General features: G+C 36.9%; 1 protein-coding gene across 1 annotated transcript in view; it reads left to right on the forward strand.

The window, feature by feature from the left end:
* DAPK1 (death associated protein kinase 1) overlaps window positions 1-17,235 on the forward strand; it is a 99,083-nt gene that overhangs the window by 63,233 nt on the left and 18,615 nt on the right. Inside the window, exons 4-17 of the mRNA XM_005154925.3 lie at window positions 1,544-1,673; window positions 1,950-1,998; window positions 2,147-2,173; window positions 2,608-2,760; window positions 2,910-2,955; window positions 4,452-4,541; window positions 5,793-5,885; window positions 6,796-6,915; window positions 7,831-7,929; window positions 8,728-8,826; window positions 9,967-10,065; window positions 10,600-10,797; window positions 11,807-12,004; window positions 15,313-15,411. Of these exons, the coding sequence (XP_005154982.1) occupies window positions 1,544-1,673; window positions 1,950-1,998; window positions 2,147-2,173; window positions 2,608-2,760; window positions 2,910-2,955; window positions 4,452-4,541; window positions 5,793-5,885; window positions 6,796-6,915; window positions 7,831-7,929; window positions 8,728-8,826; window positions 9,967-10,065; window positions 10,600-10,797; window positions 11,807-12,004; window positions 15,313-15,411 (1,500 nt within the window). The remainder of the gene's footprint in view (window positions 1-1,543; window positions 1,674-1,949; window positions 1,999-2,146; window positions 2,174-2,607; window positions 2,761-2,909; window positions 2,956-4,451; window positions 4,542-5,792; window positions 5,886-6,795; window positions 6,916-7,830; window positions 7,930-8,727; window positions 8,827-9,966; window positions 10,066-10,599; window positions 10,798-11,806; window positions 12,005-15,312; window positions 15,412-17,235) is intronic.

Below are 17,235 nucleotides of genomic sequence, written 5' to 3' on the forward strand. Positions count from 1 at the left end.
TTTTAAACTTTTTTTTGCTGTTTTATGTTCCCATGAATATTATCTATAGGTACTAAATTGAAAAAGTACAGAGTTAAATACAAAAATTCTTATGGAGCAAACTGAGCAAATCATTTTGTTTGCTTTTTTTGCTCTTCGGGCTTTTTTATTCATTTTCTGAAAGCCTGTTAAATTGCATCCTTTTGGTAATAAAAAGAGATCTTTTGTATCTAAACTCAGTTATTGCTTTCTTAATGTTTTGATTCCAGAATGTTTTTCTCTGTAAGATTTTTTTTCAGAGGTAGGCAGCTGAACATACCCTGAAGTTGGCAGCTATATCCATAATAGGAAAAGGAGGCATAATTGTTACATTGCAGTGCACTTCTGAAAGGGGTGCTGTGTTCTGAGCATGAGGTAGGGAAGGAAATGATTTTTAGAACAAGCATACCTTTCCCAGTCTCATCTTCATTGCCTACAATAGTATACTTGGTCTTTATACGACAGTTAACAAGAGAAAAAATTGTGAATCTAGTTAAGACATACATTCGTTACAATATGAAATGTAAATTTTGGCCAGTGTGCTTGTAATAATACAAATCATCGTTTCACCAGATACCAAAAACATAAGAATTGTATGCAACAGGACTCAAAGTATGCAGAACAATAGGAGTATGCAATAGAAATGTAGGAAGGGAAGGAGGAATATTATATTTGCACATATCAGCCCATCTCATTGGGGAAGAGAGGTAAAAGAAGGGTGATGATGAAAAGCTGAGCTGACTCCAGAAGTCCTGAACAAAGATGGATGCAACTCAAGGAACTTTTCAAAGCATGCCAGCTTATGGACATGTCAGGATACAGATACTAAATAACTGGTTCTGTATACTAACGAAAGTGATAGAGTGTAAAAGCAGGCTCCTTTGGTAATATTGAGATTTTACCTCCTAACTTAATTTCTGGTTTTGCAAATCTTTGTTATAAAATAATCCAAAGTTTGTATTTTAAAATAAGATAGAAAAGGCATGAGAACCTGTTCTGTTTTGTTTTTTGTCAGTATGTCAAACATTAAAATCTGGGAGCTGAACTACTCCAAAAGTTTATGTTGGAGATTCAAAGGCAACAAGATACACTCCCTGACTGCTTGTAGTGTGAAAGAAACTTCTTTCAATGAGTAATGTTAACCAAGCCCAAATGCTAGTTTATATGACTTTGCTTCTTGCAAGTTCCCAGGACTGGTTGAATGGCTGTTGTACAGAGGTTGTGGTCTTCACGGAAGACAGCATGTTTCACTTATGGTCAGTCCACAAGAAAACTGCAGCTGTTATATCTGCAAGAGCTAAAAGCTTGCCCCTGTGGTAATTGTAGCACTCTGTCATCAACATGAAATCCTAATTTACTGTAGTTAATTTTTAACATACGTTACATCATAATAGGAAAAGGTGGATTTTTCTATTGAAGACAGAATTTTAGACTGAGTGTTCAGTGCTGAATAATGCTGATATGTATCGCGCATTTTGTACCTATATATAATCTCTCCTTCTCTCTCCCTTTCTCCCTCTCAAAGCCTGAAAACATAATGTTGTTGGACAGGAATGTACCAAAGCCTCGAATCAAGATTATTGATTTTGGTTTAGCGCACAAAATTGACTTTGGAAATGAATTCAAAAATATCTTCGGAACACCAGAGTTTGTTGGTGAGAAAACTGGTTTTTCTTCAAACTATTATTTTCTGTCTATGAAACAGAATTTGTGGCACAGCTTGGCTTGGCTGAGATACAGATTATGCACTTTGTGTGTAATTCATGACATTTTGAAATGTAAATAAGCAATTTGTATCATTCAGTTCCAACTTAGACTTGCATTAAGGTGTTTTTATCTATCAACAGCTTATTATCTCTGACATATATAGGCTCAGAGTGACATAGATCTGTTCTCTGACTAGGTACTGATCTTCTTGCTTTCTCCTTTAGCTCCTGAAATAGTAAATTATGAGCCTCTTGGTCTTGAAGCAGATATGTGGTAAGTTATTGAATCTTATTTGAAGTAAATCTCTCTTGATTATTCTTATGTTCTAACCTTTTTTTTTTCTCTCTCTTCTCTCTATCCCTCCATCTGTTTCTCTTCCCCGTCCCTCACCCTTTTGTTTTTTTTTTACCTTTCACTCCAGGAGCATCGGTGTAATAACTTATATTCTGTAAGTACCAAAATCTATGGGTGCTCTTGCAAATGCTTTTTCTTTTTTTTTTTTTTTTCTTTTTTTTTAATTCTGATTCTGTCATCTGGGTTTTCAGTGGTGTTTGCAGAAGTCAAACCATTTTGATTGCACATCATGATTCAAGTTGAACAATCATAAACTAATAATATATTTACTGAAAGAAGGCCATTAATCAGCACTGAGATAGCAGGGGAAGCTGTCTTCAGATCTATATATCCACAGTGGCTTTATCTTGGTCAATATTCCCTGAAATTACAACAAAGCTTTTTGCCCTGCACATCTTCCTGAAAGTCTGTTTGCAGTCTTAGAGCAGAAAATAAAAATGTTCACTTTTCTACTGTTAGTTGACCTCAGAAGGTTGGAACAGCAATGTTACAACATTAAATGAGAGGAATGTTCTGTCTGTCTTGCAGACTAAGTGGTGCATCACCATTTCTTGGAGAAACCAAACAGGAAACATTAGCAAATGTGTCTGCTGTGAATTATGAATTTGAAGAAGAGTTCTTCAGTAATACCAGTGCCCTAGCTAAAGATTTTATACAAAGACTTCTAGTCAAGGATCCAAAGTGAGTTGTTTCTCTTGTGTATACACTGTTGCAGCCTATGTCTCTAGTGTTTTAAATTTACATTATATTTTTAGATGTTAGTTTAACAAACTCAGAGCTGTATGTATTTTTTACTATCTGAAACAGTTTTGCCTTTTATTCTATTAAAGGAAGAGAATGACTATTCAAGATAGTTTGCTGCATCCTTGGATCAAGGTTAGCATGTCATTAATTGTTACCCTGTTTTTAATCATTTTTCATTTCATACTTCGCTTTCATTTTGCAAGTTCCTTAACATGGAAAATTGGCATAACAGTTTAATATAACTTACTGTTTTGGAAAGCTGTCTGTATGAAAGCTAATAGGTGCAGAATGTGGACTTCTTTAATATATCCTCTATGTAAGTCATCAGCAGGGACATAGCCCTCTATTGAGATTGGTGCTTAGGCAGGGAAGCTAATCTTCAGGGAGCATTGCACTAAGATACATTCTCTGATTCTTGGTCAGTTTCCTGTCATGTTTTTAATCTTTTAATCTCCTTCTTTGTATTGGAGGAAAAAAATAGAAAAGGGTCATCTCTTCTGTCCTTTCTCTTTAAACTGAAGAAAGCAGTTAATGCAGGGCAGTGGTCTGCTTCTCTCAGTGTTCCACAGTGCTTGATTTTGTTTGAGCTGTTGTGGTATTGCAAGGTTGAAAAGAAGGAAGTGGGACCTATCATTCTTCTTAATGGGTAACCTGCCACTTAATTTTTTTTCAAATTCCATACCTCATTCTGATTATGAGTAATAAACCTCTTCAGTGCCATTGATTTCCCAGGTGTTAGGGATTCACAGTGGGTATTTGACCCCCTTCACTTCCCAGAGAGCCAGTTAGCAGAATATTTACCCATGCCACAACTGTTCCAGTCCAATTCAGCATTGTAGCGCAGACATTTCTACTCCTGTACACCAAGCTACAGATTTGTCTGTGCTTTGCTGAATTTTGGTGGGATAATCTCGAATAGTTGAAACATTCTGAAATGATTTCTTATACCACAAGCTTTGCCCAGTTTTGCCTCTCCAGGACCCAGGTCTCCACTCTGCAACAAGGCATGTTGTTTTGTACCCTTTTATGGTCCTTTATATCTTAACTTCCCAGGCATTTTTCCCCCACCACACTGATCATATCTTCTCTTTCCCATTCCCTTCACTACCTTTACCTGCATTTCTTCATAAAAATTACTTCAAGTATGGGAACGTATAGTCTGAATTTGATATACTCCACGGGTAGCTGATGCAATATCCAAGTGATTACACTGAGACTGGAACAATGTTTGATTGCATTTAAAATCTGCAGGAAGCCTTCCAGGAAGACAGGATTTATTTTGGAGACATCCAGTACCTCTGTCATAGAGGGAGGTGAAGGATAAAGCTGAATATTCTGTTGAGTGTTGACTTATTTTGTTAAAAATGAAAAAAAAAATTTACTACTGCATGAAATATTCTTAGGTCTGTATTTTCTTCAGGGCATTTTCTCGGGAAATCCTATTTGCATGCGCCACTATACTGTGGATGTTAAAATTATGTGCTTGCAATTACTTTATTATTACAGTATTATTATAATGTAAGTGGAAGTCATCACTGAAGGATAGAGTCTTGCATACGGAAAGGTATTTTAGGAAAGTTCTGGATATAGTTGTGTGATTTATGGTTTTATTTTCCTGTTGCACATAGCCTAAAGACACCCAGCAAGCACTTAGTAGAAAAGCCTCTGCGGTGAATATGGAGAAGTTCAAAAAGTTTGCAGCACGACGAAAATGGAAAGTAAGTAATTCAATTAATCATAAGAAAATTGGTGACATACAAATGCAGTAGTGATACTACCTGCTCCAGGGAACCATCAGTGCCTTTAGGAATGAAGAAGGAGGAAGAAGAAACCCATTCCTCTTGTCATTTGGAATACGGTGGTATGGGAGAAGACTTCTTTGTTAGTGATCTGCATCCAAATGTGTGTGTATGGATTTTTAGTTTTATGCCTCTAGCTGTATGCTGTCATCTGTGTTGGTAATGTTTTCTAACATTTCTAAGGCATTTCTAAGTGTAGGTACATGTTTTTGTGACAATAATCCCTATAAATAAAGCATTATTTAAGCAGGCCTCACAGAATGAAATGCTCCAATACTTATGCCACCACTTCACAGAGTAGGAGGGAAAAACTAGTCTCTCTTACAGAGGATTTTTGGTCTGAGATTGCCAACCTATTCAGAAGGTTGGCATCAGTTATTTTTTTCAGAAGTGAGGCAAGGTATTAGTTGAAAGCATTGCTTTGTGCAAGGAGCAGTTCATTGAGAGAGGTACCTCTTCCTCCAGCATACACACAGGGGAGTTCACACTGATACTAAGCAAGGGCATGAATGTTGTATGTGGAATATGTTTTTATCATGAGGAGAGATGAGATGTGAGACAAGAGAAGTCGCTGTTATTAGAAAAGCAGTTTTATTGATTGTCACAGAGGCCAGGAAATAGGATGATTTTGCTAAGCTGTGGTCTGAAGGCACAAAATGTTCAGGCAGGCAGTACAATGGTTTTTTTCTGCAGTTCAGTGGCTGTGATAGGTGAATATCTATGGTGTTTATAAAATTCAAGTACTAGTCTGCTGCCTTAAAATGAAATAGTGGGTCTAGGAATATCTTGAACTGGTTTGAAACCTGGCATTTAAAGCAATGCTGTCAACTAATTCACACCCAGTTTAGGTTTTCTGTTGTGTAAATGCTTTAAAATAGTTACATTTAAATGTTTTCAGTGTAAGCCAGAGGATGTGATACAAATCAGGTTTGCTTTATTTTGAACAGCGTGATGAAATAGTAGTGATCCTAAAATAATATATAGCTTTGCTTAGTGTATATGTATACCCTGCTTGCATTATAAATGCCAAAAGAAATTGAAGGTTCAAATGCAGTATAAAAAGGAGATGGGGGTGTTGAATTCAAGCTCCACTTTGTTTTGCTAATATGACAGTATTCCCTTTCAATTTTTTTTTAATGTAGCTTTTTTTTTCTTTCTATTTTTGAAAAGCAATCAGTGCGCTTAATATCCTTGTGCCAAAGATTATCGAGATCTTTCTTGTCCAGAAGTAACATGAGTGTCGCTAGAAGTGATGATACTCTGGTAAGTGTATACTTACATGCTTAGAATGCTTTACTACATCTGAAACTTAATGTATTCTGAAATTATTTTAACAGAAATATTGGGTTGTTGAAAATATGGCGATTAATCCATCTCTTATGTAGGATGAAATAGATTATAAGGCTGCAGAGATCAGTTACCGGTAGTCTGATCTTCTGCACGTCACAAACCTTGAAGTTGAATTTATTAATTACCATGGCGAGTCTGATAGCTAGAGCCAGAAATTCATCTAACTTTGTTTTTATTCAAGAGGATTTTTTGTGCTGTAACAACTATAATGCGAAAAGGTTGCATCTGAATTTTTTACAGCACTGTGTAGAGTAAAATAATATGGCATTTTTAACAGAATACTCAAAATCATTGAGATTCTCTTAGATTCAGTGAATGCTAGACAGCAGTATCACTAGCTGTTACTTAAGGCGGATATCTTTAAGTTGGCCAATATTCAGTTTGTAATATTGCATCTACTGGATTTAAATAGTCAGAAGCAATTGCTGTATGATTTGTAATTACAAATCTTTGTAAATCAAAAAACCTTCTTTAGCTTACTCTCCAGGTTTTAATACACGCTTCACAAATCCCCTGTGATCAGCAGCTTATGAATGTTAATATGTTTAGAGCTAGTTAACCTCATCTTTCAATGCATTAATAGGATCAAATGTCAAATATTTTGTAGAGCCCTTTTTATTCATATTATCTTCCCTGTGCAACTCTCCATGCGTTTTCTTTTCATGTAACTTGCGAACACGTTAGCCGAACGCTTCACAAAGGGTTACAGCTTGCAGCTGAAGACTGAAAATTTTACTTTGTTTTTTTTTACATGTCTTGGCAGCAGTTGAGATAGGGATTTTTTCCCTTTAATAATTTTTCTTCTTTCTCATTTAATTACAAGGATGAGGAAGATTCTTTTGTAATGAAAGCTATTATTCATGCCATCAATGATGACAATTTTCCTGGATTACAGCACCTTCTGGGATCTCTGACAAATTATGATGTCAATCAACCCAACAAGGTAGTGTGGGTCTGCTTGAGGTGCGTGGGGGACTAGCTATCACCCTGTTGAATAGAGCAGCATGGTTGTAAAATAGAAATACAGCACCCAAAAAGAAGAGACCAGTGGATGGGAAATGATTCTGACTTTCTGTAGGAAAAAATTTAATGTGTTCTGTGTGCAGACTTCTCAAACTACCTGAAAATGGAACATAAAATATTTGAGGGGTTTTCTGTTTGGTTTAGTTGTTCTTGTTTTGTTGTTGTTGTTTGGGGTTTTTTTTCCCCCCTAGGCCTTTGAGAAAGTATTAATGAAATTATGCTGTCAAGAGCAGTGGTATATCAGATGTCAGCCTTTGTTGTTGTTTCTTGTGGCAGATGAACATGGCAGAATATGTAGTAATAACCAGATTGCCAAATCTGTATTTTGAGAAATATTCATGAAGAGCACTGTAAAGTGCAAGCATCTGTTATTTTACTGTGATGGTGTCTTGAACCTTTAAAAAAATCAGTGGTTTTGTGTTTTAAAGGCGCAGACCCTTTTAACTTTCCTATATGTTGCTGGTGGCTTATGTCTTGGCAAATACTTTAGGTAATCCAGCTTTAAATGTAGGTATGTAGATATAAAGGAGTTGCAAAGGGGATCGTCCTTGCCAAACTGGGCTAATGAGAGCTTAACATTAATATTCCAGATTTGAAAAGCATACCTTTAATGTGTGGTGTATCATTTAGTAAATGTGAATCCATCCCCAAAAATTTGGAAGATTGGCGTGCAATAAATTCCTTTGGTCAAAAGGACAAATTATTTCTATACATGAAGACATAATTTGAAACTGGAAACCCAGAGATGCCATTCAGTACTTGTCTTTTATTCCACTTTCTTTCTTTAAACCTTCAAAAATTGAATATATTGTTCTCATTTGTATTTCATTGTTAGCATGGAACACCTCCACTACTTATTGCTGCTGGCTGTGGAAACATTCAGATGCTTCAGCTGCTTTTAAAGCATGGATCCCGTATTGATGTTCAAGATAAGGTCAGGGTTTTTCTTTGTCACCATTCTATGTAAGTTATTCGGTACAGATAGGAGAGGACAAGCAGTTCCAACCAAGTTGTAATGAAAATTAAAAAATGCTGGCTGTAGAGCCCATTTACTGACTTCTACAGCAAAAAGATAAAAGCAAATCTTTAATAATGTCATCTGTTTCTAGTGCATATCCTCTGATTTTGATCACTTTATTAGCTGAAGTAATTTGAATGATACTAATCTTAAAACATAGTTCATGCTTGCAAAATTGCTTCAATTAGTTCAAATTAGTGATTGCCCTGAAACACAATGGTGAGCTTTATTTATCATGGAATGATGAATACACATTTTAGTGATGAGGGATATTGCAACTAGAACTGGTACGTGACAGAGGGTATACTTTGCAGCTAGCTTTTTTCCAAAACATAGGGTAACAATCTGGGATTCATTTAAAACAAACTTGAAGCACTGTCTGCTTCATTGTCTGTAGTGGTAAAGTCAGAAACTGAAAGGTTTTTATCTCATGACTGTTTCCAAAAAACTTCCCTTAAAAAGAGGAAGAGGATTATCCTTGCAGCTAGTAATCCCGTTAGTCATCCTTTGCATACAGGGGGTTTTGTTGTCATTGTTGGTATGTGGGGTTGTTGATTTAATTGGAATTTTTTTTTTGAGTAAATATATTCATGTACGCTTTAATATCTGTTCAGTATATCTGTGTACATCAAAGTGCATGTATACCTCAACTGATAACCTAGAATTAGGATTCTAAAAAGATCAAAAAGATCAGTAGTCGAATATTTATGACAGGCTGGATCCAACGCAATCTATTGGGCTTCTCGACATGGTCATGTAGAAACACTGAAATTTCTTGACGATAATAAATGTCCCTTGGATGTTAAGGATAAGGTAAGCAAAGAATTCTTTTGCATGCAGAGAGCTTTCTTTCTTATAACTTTATCTTAACAAAGAGAAGGGTCTTTCGGAATGATTTTCATCTGTGCCGTAATTCCAACCATATGACCGGGTTTTTTAGTGTGGTTTTATAAGCTGACATATAGGGTTGTGATAACACAGCTTTAAAGTAGCTGGATGTACTGATTGTTTTCCTGAAAAATGTTAACCAAGCATGCATTTTAAGTGTGGTGACTACATGGTGGGTAGGTGGGGAAGTACAAACTTAACTTAATTTTCACTTGAAAACTAGATTTCTCATTGAAACATAGGGCAAAATCGTGATTCTGGGTTTTATTCCTCTTGATTGAAAATCACTTTTGTCTGACAAGTAAATTTGACTGTTATTAAGTTGAATATAATGAAGCCTAACAATTTATGGCTGATGAGCACTTACCTTGTCTCCAGCAGTGTTACTTTAGCAACATTTGCCCTAGAAACTAGTTGCTGTTAAAATCTTATGCCATTGTGGTGTTTTTATGCTAACTAAAGCTGCAGTAAAGAGGCACTTTTACTTGTGAAATACAGTTTGCTTAGAGAAGTAGTGCAAGGCACATTAGCAAAATTAGTGTTTGACTGCTGATGGGGCTACTAGGAAAGAGGTTACCCTCTTAATAAAAATGCCATTTATTTTTCATGCAACTTCAATAAAAGGTTGCAAATAATTACATGTAATGACCCAAATATGCTAGGATATACCAAGGTGTTAGGCAAGCTCCTTACATTTGTTTATATAAGGCAGAGGAGGGGCATATGGGTATAGAATGAATAGAAGTAGGAGGTATGTTTCACCACCAGCTGCCCATGCAGCTGCCTCTCATATTGTTCAGAAATCCTGTTGTGGCTGTGACCTGGAACAAGTAAAGTAGGAAAATAAGTTCTGAAAAAGTCAGGCCTTTGAGGAAATAACCTGTCAAGTCTGTACAATTACAGCTCATAAGTGGAAGATCTCTGCTAACTGAAGTTGTGCCACTGGGTTACAGGGAGGGAGGAGTACCCCATGCAGTGTACATACCTGGTATTCATGTTGTACACAGCAGTGTAAGTCTAGAGTGACACATGAAATTACAGTGCCATGTTCTTCTGTAATTGCAGTCTGGGGAGACCGCTCTCCATGTCGCAGCTCGGTATGGGCATGTGGATGTAGTTCAGTTTCTCTGTAGCATTGGATCTAATCCAAACTTTCAAGACAAGGTAAGTCATGGAGACTGTTTTTCTTCTACAAATAAGGCCAACCAATTCCTGTTATAAAACACAGGTTCTCTCAAAAAGCTTGAAGAGGGCGAAAGTCAACATCACAAAGGTGTGAATGGTGGTTTGTGCTCTGTGAGTTCGGGGGTTTGCATCTCCTTGGTGGATGTTCTGTTTTAAACACTGGATTAGTCTCTCAGCACACAGGTTGTAGAAGTTTCTTATGAAAGAGGATGTTTTCAAGTGAGAGAACCAAGACAGTTAGCTCAAGAGCATGGAACCGTCTAAATTAAGACTAGATATGCAAGGTGTTGTCAATAGATAGTTTTATGGTGAGAAGTATGGTGAAAATCTAGTGCATTGCTATAATCACGTGGTATATCAGAAGGCGTTCTCTTGCTTTGAGAATGTCAGCATTAGAAAGTACAATACCTTTTTCTTTTGTGTCATCTTTCTGTTTTTCTTAGTCAGGCTGGGGGATTGTTCCTCCTGGCATTTGGTTCAGCTCTGATTTGTTTTTATTTTCCATGTTAATAGGAGGAAGAAACCCCACTGCATTGTGCTGCTTGGCACGGCTACTACTCTGTTGCCAGAGCACTCTGTGAAGCAGGTTGCAATGTGAACATTAAAAACAAAGAAGGGGAGACCCCACTGCTGACAGCATCTGCTAGAGGTTACCATGATATAGTGGAATGCTTGGCAGAACATGAGGCTGATCTTCATGCAACAGACAAGGTTAATTTGAGTTTCTTTTGGCCAGGAATTACATCCAGAGATCAAAGGTGTCACAGAGCCATCTTTTTGAATTGCTTCATTTGCTGCAAGCCAGCATTGCTTCCATGATGTGGATTTTCTGAGTAGTTCGCACAGAGACGCTATTGGTAACTGCAGCAGTCTTTAAAGTTGCCTGCTGTTTATTTCTCCATGGTTGGGATTTTGCTGATTCATCATCACCTTATCAATTATCACCTTCAATTACCACCTTATGAGTTTCACTGTGCAAAAAAATGGCAGGAACTTTAGGTTCTGTTATTGGCAGCAAACTGTTAACTTAAGAGAAAAAAAGGTGGATTCACTGTTTGCTTTTGATTCCCAGTGGTTGGATAAATCACACCTATTTCTAATAAGCTAAATTCCAACTATTTAAAAATGTAGCTCTGTTTAATTCAGAATCAGGTTTTGTCTTTCATGGTATAATTCCAGGAAAGAAATTCAACATTTAATTGCTTGCGCTTTTGGTATGCTTGTCCTTTTATTGCTGTTAGTTACTAAAGCAAGTTCAGAAAAATGCTTTTGCTTCTAAAATGTGCTTCTAGTCACACTCTTTTAGTTATTCTGCAGAGAGAAAGCCCTGTCTGTATTGTTACTGACCACTAAGCAGATTGCATGACTTTTGCATCACTAATTTCTGTAAGCAAACACTAGAGTGGTTTACAATATTCAACTGGTTGTTACAGTTGGCCACTCTCTTGCCTCCTAGGGAAGCTCTTAGTAAAGAATGTGTATTTGCATTTCATCCATTCCACTGCAAAGCCTGGTGGCTTAATAGAAATTTGCTTTCATCCCATACTGATTTGTTCTGACAGATACTGTGCATCTCACTGCCTCCACACTCGAAATAAAAGCCATTGTGATTCTTGAGGCAAGGAGATACACCAAATTACACGAAAGGATGGTGACTCTGCAAAATGCTTTGATTTTTAGCATTATTACATCTCCCTTACATGTTGTCTTATTATTTCAGGATGGTCATATAGCCTTACACCTTGCTGTGAGAAGATGTCAAATAGAAGTAGTTAAAACTCTCATCAGTCAAGGATGTTTTGTAGATTTTCAAGACAGACATGGCAACACTCCCCTGCATGTAGCCTGCAAAGATGGGAATGTTCCTATTGTGATGGCACTCTGTGAAGCAAGTTGTAATTTGGATGTCCCTAATAAGGTAAATGGAATATGGATGCCGGACTCCTTTGTTTAGTAGCTCACGTGTTGCATTAGATGACCTTTCCAGTTCTCTGATATGAAAAATATTTTATCTCTTGAAGTGGCCAAATGCAAAGCATTAAACAAGTCGCTTTGCACGTTTGCCTAAGTTTGTTTCAGTTGAGTAGATGATTAAAGATACATGAAAAGCTAGCCCAGTTGAAATACCACAGTGTACTTTGCCACTCAGCTGTGATGCTGAAGTATATGCCAGCCTTCTTGCCTATCTGGATTGCTTTGCTTTGTGCGAATTACATCTAGGCACTGAAGGACAGATAATATGCATTGCTGCTGACCTTGATGTGATGTGATTTAAAACCAGTAATTTATATACAGAATTGAATGTACAGTTTTATGAAAAAAATGTTTTGAATTCTTCCAAATTACATTAAAAGATCTGTACTGACACCTAACAAAGGATTTAACTCTACTGCAGATTCTCTTCCCTGTTATAAAAGTGTCATATTGATTGGTTTGTGGTTTTCTGCATTGAGTTTATTACAATAAACCCTAATAAAACATTTATCTTAGAATAGTTTTAATTTATTTATTAAGCAAATTGTCACTGGCAGGGTACAGGAATCTCAGAAGTAAAATGTTAAAAGTAAAATTATTTTCAAAAGTTGGAGTCAGCAGTCTGAGCAGGGTGCGTTTTGGGAGTTTTCTTATTGCTCATTGTTTCAAAAACACACGCCAATTGTAGAACCCTTGGTAAATGTTATAATGCTAAAAATGTTGATTCCAGTGCATATCACTGGGTTACTGCCAGCTAAAAATGTGAACTGTCTATAATTTTTGTAAGCACTTGTCAAAAGAATATTTCATAGCTGTCCCTAAACTTTGAGATAGTAGAATCTTTTTTGCTGCTTCTGTTGTGCTAGTGCTGCAGTCACTGTATGAGATAATTGACTGTGATGCTTTACAGGTTTAACATTCTTGCATCCTCACCAGAGATTTTCAAGAGAAGTAAGCAATTTCAGGAAATTTTCGTTTGGTTAGTTTGAATAGGTTAAGGTCAGCCATTGGACTCTGCTGGTGGGGCCTAGGCCACAATACTTAGCTTTGGATATCTTTCTCTGCCCTTTGTAAACTTTATATATGCTACAAAGTTTAAAAGTTACTCATGGGTATATTCACATTGCTTTCTGCAATTTGCTTGATTCAGGTATTGTAGATTCTTTGTGTTTCTGGAAAAGTACATGTTCTGGTAATTATTTTTTGCCGGTTAACACTTCACTTACCCAAGCACTGACCTTCTCCATATTAGTCAGCTAAAGAAGGCTGTGGAGCTTTTCACTTGAGGGCTGTCCAGTGCAATCATTTTTGGTTTTAATAATTAAAATTATCAGCTGCCGAGTGGAAGAAACTTAAAATAATGAGCTCTCCAGTCCTGCCTCTGAGCTTAAACCTAACTGACTAAGCCATTAAATCAAGATCCACAGCTCAGAACACACTTTGGGGAACGTGAGTTAAGCACAAGGCTGGATTAGCACCTCTTTTCCTAATGGAGAATGGCATCAATGGCCTGGCTGCAAGCATGGTCTGGAAAAAATAAATCAGTCTTCAAGTTCAGCAGGGGTAGGATCATGTTTATATCTTGTGTTCCATTATTCTTTTAACAGTTGTGTATATAAGAGTGAGTTTTAGATTGTTCTTTATTTGAAAGGGTGAGTTTGGGTTTTATCAAATAGAGAATCTTTATTTCTACTGGTCCTCTTCAGCAGTGAGCCCTGTAATGGGAGTGCATTAGTATAATTAGTGACTGTTTATCCTTAGTCCCAAATATACATGATACCAGTTGAGGACACCATTTCTTTCTTCCACAGACTATGCGCAGTAAAGCATTGTACACATTTACTTATTACGGAATCATTTAGGTTTGAAATTGCCTTTAAGATCATCATAAATGTAAAACTGCCAAGTCTGCCACTAAGCCGTGTCCCTAAGGACCACATCTACATATCTGTTAAATACCTCCAAGGTCAGTGATTCAACCACTTCCTTGGGCAGCCTGTTCCAATGATTGACAACCCTTTCAGTGAAGAAATATTTCCTAATATCCAGTCTAAATCTCTGGCACAGCCTGAGGCCATTACTTCTTGTCCTATCACTTGTAACTTTGGAAAAGAGACCAAAAACCTCCTGGCTCTATCCTCCTTTCAGGTAGTTGTAGAGAGCAATAAAGTCCCTCCCTGAGCCTTCTCTCTTTTAAGTACTTCCAGACTAAACAACCCCGGTTCCCTCAGCCATTCCTCACAGGACTTGTGCTCCAGACCCTTTACCAGCTTCACTGCCCTTCTCTGGACCCTCACTAGCACCTCAATGTCTTTCTTGTAGTGAGGAGCCCAGAACTGAGCACAGGATTCAAGGTGCAGCCTCACCAGTGCCAAGTACAGGGAGATTATTACTTCCCTAGTCTTGCTGGCCACACTAGTTCTGATACAATCCCAGATGCTATTTGCATTGAGATACAGAGTTTTGAGGAGCTGGGTATCTTCTCAGTTTCCAGTTGTCAAAAAGTTAGCTTTGATTTGAAACATCCTTTTGTGAAGCTATTTTGTGAGGTTGTTTCTGAATGTAGGGTTGAAATATGGAGATCAGTAATGAAAGCATGAAAATATGTGAAGTCATATTAAGAGGAGTTACAGAGAATACATGGTAGTGATATTCACAAAAGTATCTTTGAACACTAAAGACCAGAAGTGGATGTTGTGAGGACTTGTTGGCAGTGAAGAGAATCACAAAGAAAAGCAAAAATTTGGGAAGCAATGCTTTCAGCGCTTTTCATCTCTCATTGAAAGCACAAATTCTTTCAGCTTGACTTCTTGCATTCATTCCTCTTACTCCTTTGGGTGGAAGGCGTAGACTGCAGATATGTAATCTTCAATAACTTGGATTGAAATAGAATCCAGAGCTTTAAAGGTTAAGGACTTAGTGTTGCTTAACAGGTTCATATTTAATTAAGCAAAATGCAATTAGTTTTACTGGAAATTAAAACCACATTCTCAAATACAGCCAAAAAAATCAAGGATTCCTTCACAGTTCTGGGGCATTCAGCTATAAAATTGTTTCTCATTTTGTAGTAGTCACTCTAGCCTTTCTTTTTAATTAAGCTTTAAGCAGTTGTGCTTAAGCTGTAACCAAAAGTACTTTTTCTTACAGATTTTACTGTCTATCAGGAGATATAATTGTAAAATAAATTTGATTATTAATCATAAAATTTGAAATTAAGTTCTTTGATTAATGTCACTTTATTCACCTTTTTAGTATGGAAGAACACCTTTACATCTGGCAGCAAACAATGGCATTCTTGATGTTGTGCGGTTCCTGTGTTTAACTGGGGCAAATGTAGAAGCTTTAACTTCTGTAAGTATTGAGAGATACTTTTATGCTTACTGCTTTTCTTATGTATGATAGTAGGAAACAAATAAATTTAGAGAGGGGTGAAGTTTGAAACTGATCAAGGTACACTATAGCTACCACTTCATTTACACCTAAGAATTTCTTTACTTAATAATTACTTGTAGCACTGTGTTTTCTGTAAGCACACAGAAATGTGTGCTTAATGGCAGGGCTGCTGTCGTGAAGGTGTACATCATTTCACATCACATACAGTTACCGTACAAATGTGCTGTATATATATTAAATATTTTTCCTGCTTTCAGGAGATTAAAAGGTTTTGTTTTCATGGTGGGAGATGTGTGGGTTCATGGATCAGTGAACTAGCATCCAAGTGTCCTTGCGAAGCAAATTATTTGTGTCAGAGCAGTCAGCACCACTGCTGCCAATTAGCAGCACTGAAGATATTTTTCATTCTCACCAATATGAGAAATGTCCTCCTAGCTGACACATCCATGGCAGGGATGAAGTATCCTTCATCATACACACTTCATATGCACATGATACATTCTAGGCATCATACACACCACTACTTCTGTTTTGAACAAACAAAGCATATTTTATTTTCAAATGCATTAAATATGTTTGCACAGCTACTTGCCCTAACCAATGCATTCTGCTCAGAAAGAACTATTTTTCTGTCTATTGAAATCACATTGTGATTAGATTTTAGTAGAGTCCATGTTTTTCAAAGTTCTCTAATAAATTAATCCTGAGATGACTGAAATGGAGGGGGAAAAAGAAAAAAAAATCTGTTTTATTTGCAAACAAAAAGGTGATGGGAGAATTCTCGATCTGTCGCTTTATTTATGTCATGATGACAGCCGTGTTGGTATAGTTACTTGTATGCACCTGGCCTTCTAAGATAAAAGTACTTTTTACCTTTGGTTTAGGTAGTTTGAAGGGGATAACAAAATAAATTGCGCTGATACTAAATGTGGCAGAAGCAGACTGAATATACATAACTGTCCATTATCCTAGCACTATTGTAGCAAAGAGAGATGAAAAGGAGGAGAGGGGGAGAGGAAGTGAGTGTTGTGACTTTAATAGAGTTTCAATTTTGTGTTAGTTTTCCAGGTAGATGTTAAACTGTTCTGAAAAGTCTTAGTAACACTTCTTTCTGAGTCAGCGTGGTAGAATTAATTACCTTTTTCTTCTCTCAGCATGCTGTTTCTGAGAAGTTAACATTTCAAATACTCTTAAGTAACTGGGCTGCAGTAAGCCCATTTAAGGACTAGTTTATTTGAATTAGATTGCATGAATGCTGTTAAGTAACCTTAAAAAACCTTAAGTTCCTGAAGTATACAATCGATTCCAGTGTTTGAATGTCACCAGAAAATTCATGCTGTGCTCATACACTAGCTGGCACCATGTTCTTGGCTTCTTCTCGCAGAAGTTTCTAGAATTGTACCAAGTTAAAAATTGTCAGATTACTTAAAACCTTTGAATGATGATGCTTGCACATGGCCAGATAAACCCAGGACCAGCTCTTGCAGGCATAGCTGTCTGATTTGCAACAAGAGACAGCAATTGCAGTGAAATGCTACCACCAGGTATGAAATACTGTTTTATTGACCCTGTTGCCAAGCCCTTTTCAGATGCCAGTTTTGCTTGCACATTGTTATTGCAGTGTATATATACCCTGTACTTGTCAAGAAAACTTTAATAGGAAAATAACTTACTGAAACACATTTCCTCTTTTACTTGGGTATGTATTTTCTAATTCTTGTTGTGTACTACAGTTCATCCTGCTGTGGACACCAAGAGAATGTGCACAGCATCATCTTGTTC

The sequence above is a fragment of the Melopsittacus undulatus genome, chromosome Z, assembly GCF_012275295.1.
Source record: "Melopsittacus undulatus isolate bMelUnd1 chromosome Z, bMelUnd1.mat.Z, whole genome shotgun sequence".
Taxonomy (NCBI): domain Eukaryota; kingdom Metazoa; phylum Chordata; class Aves; order Psittaciformes; family Psittaculidae; genus Melopsittacus; species Melopsittacus undulatus.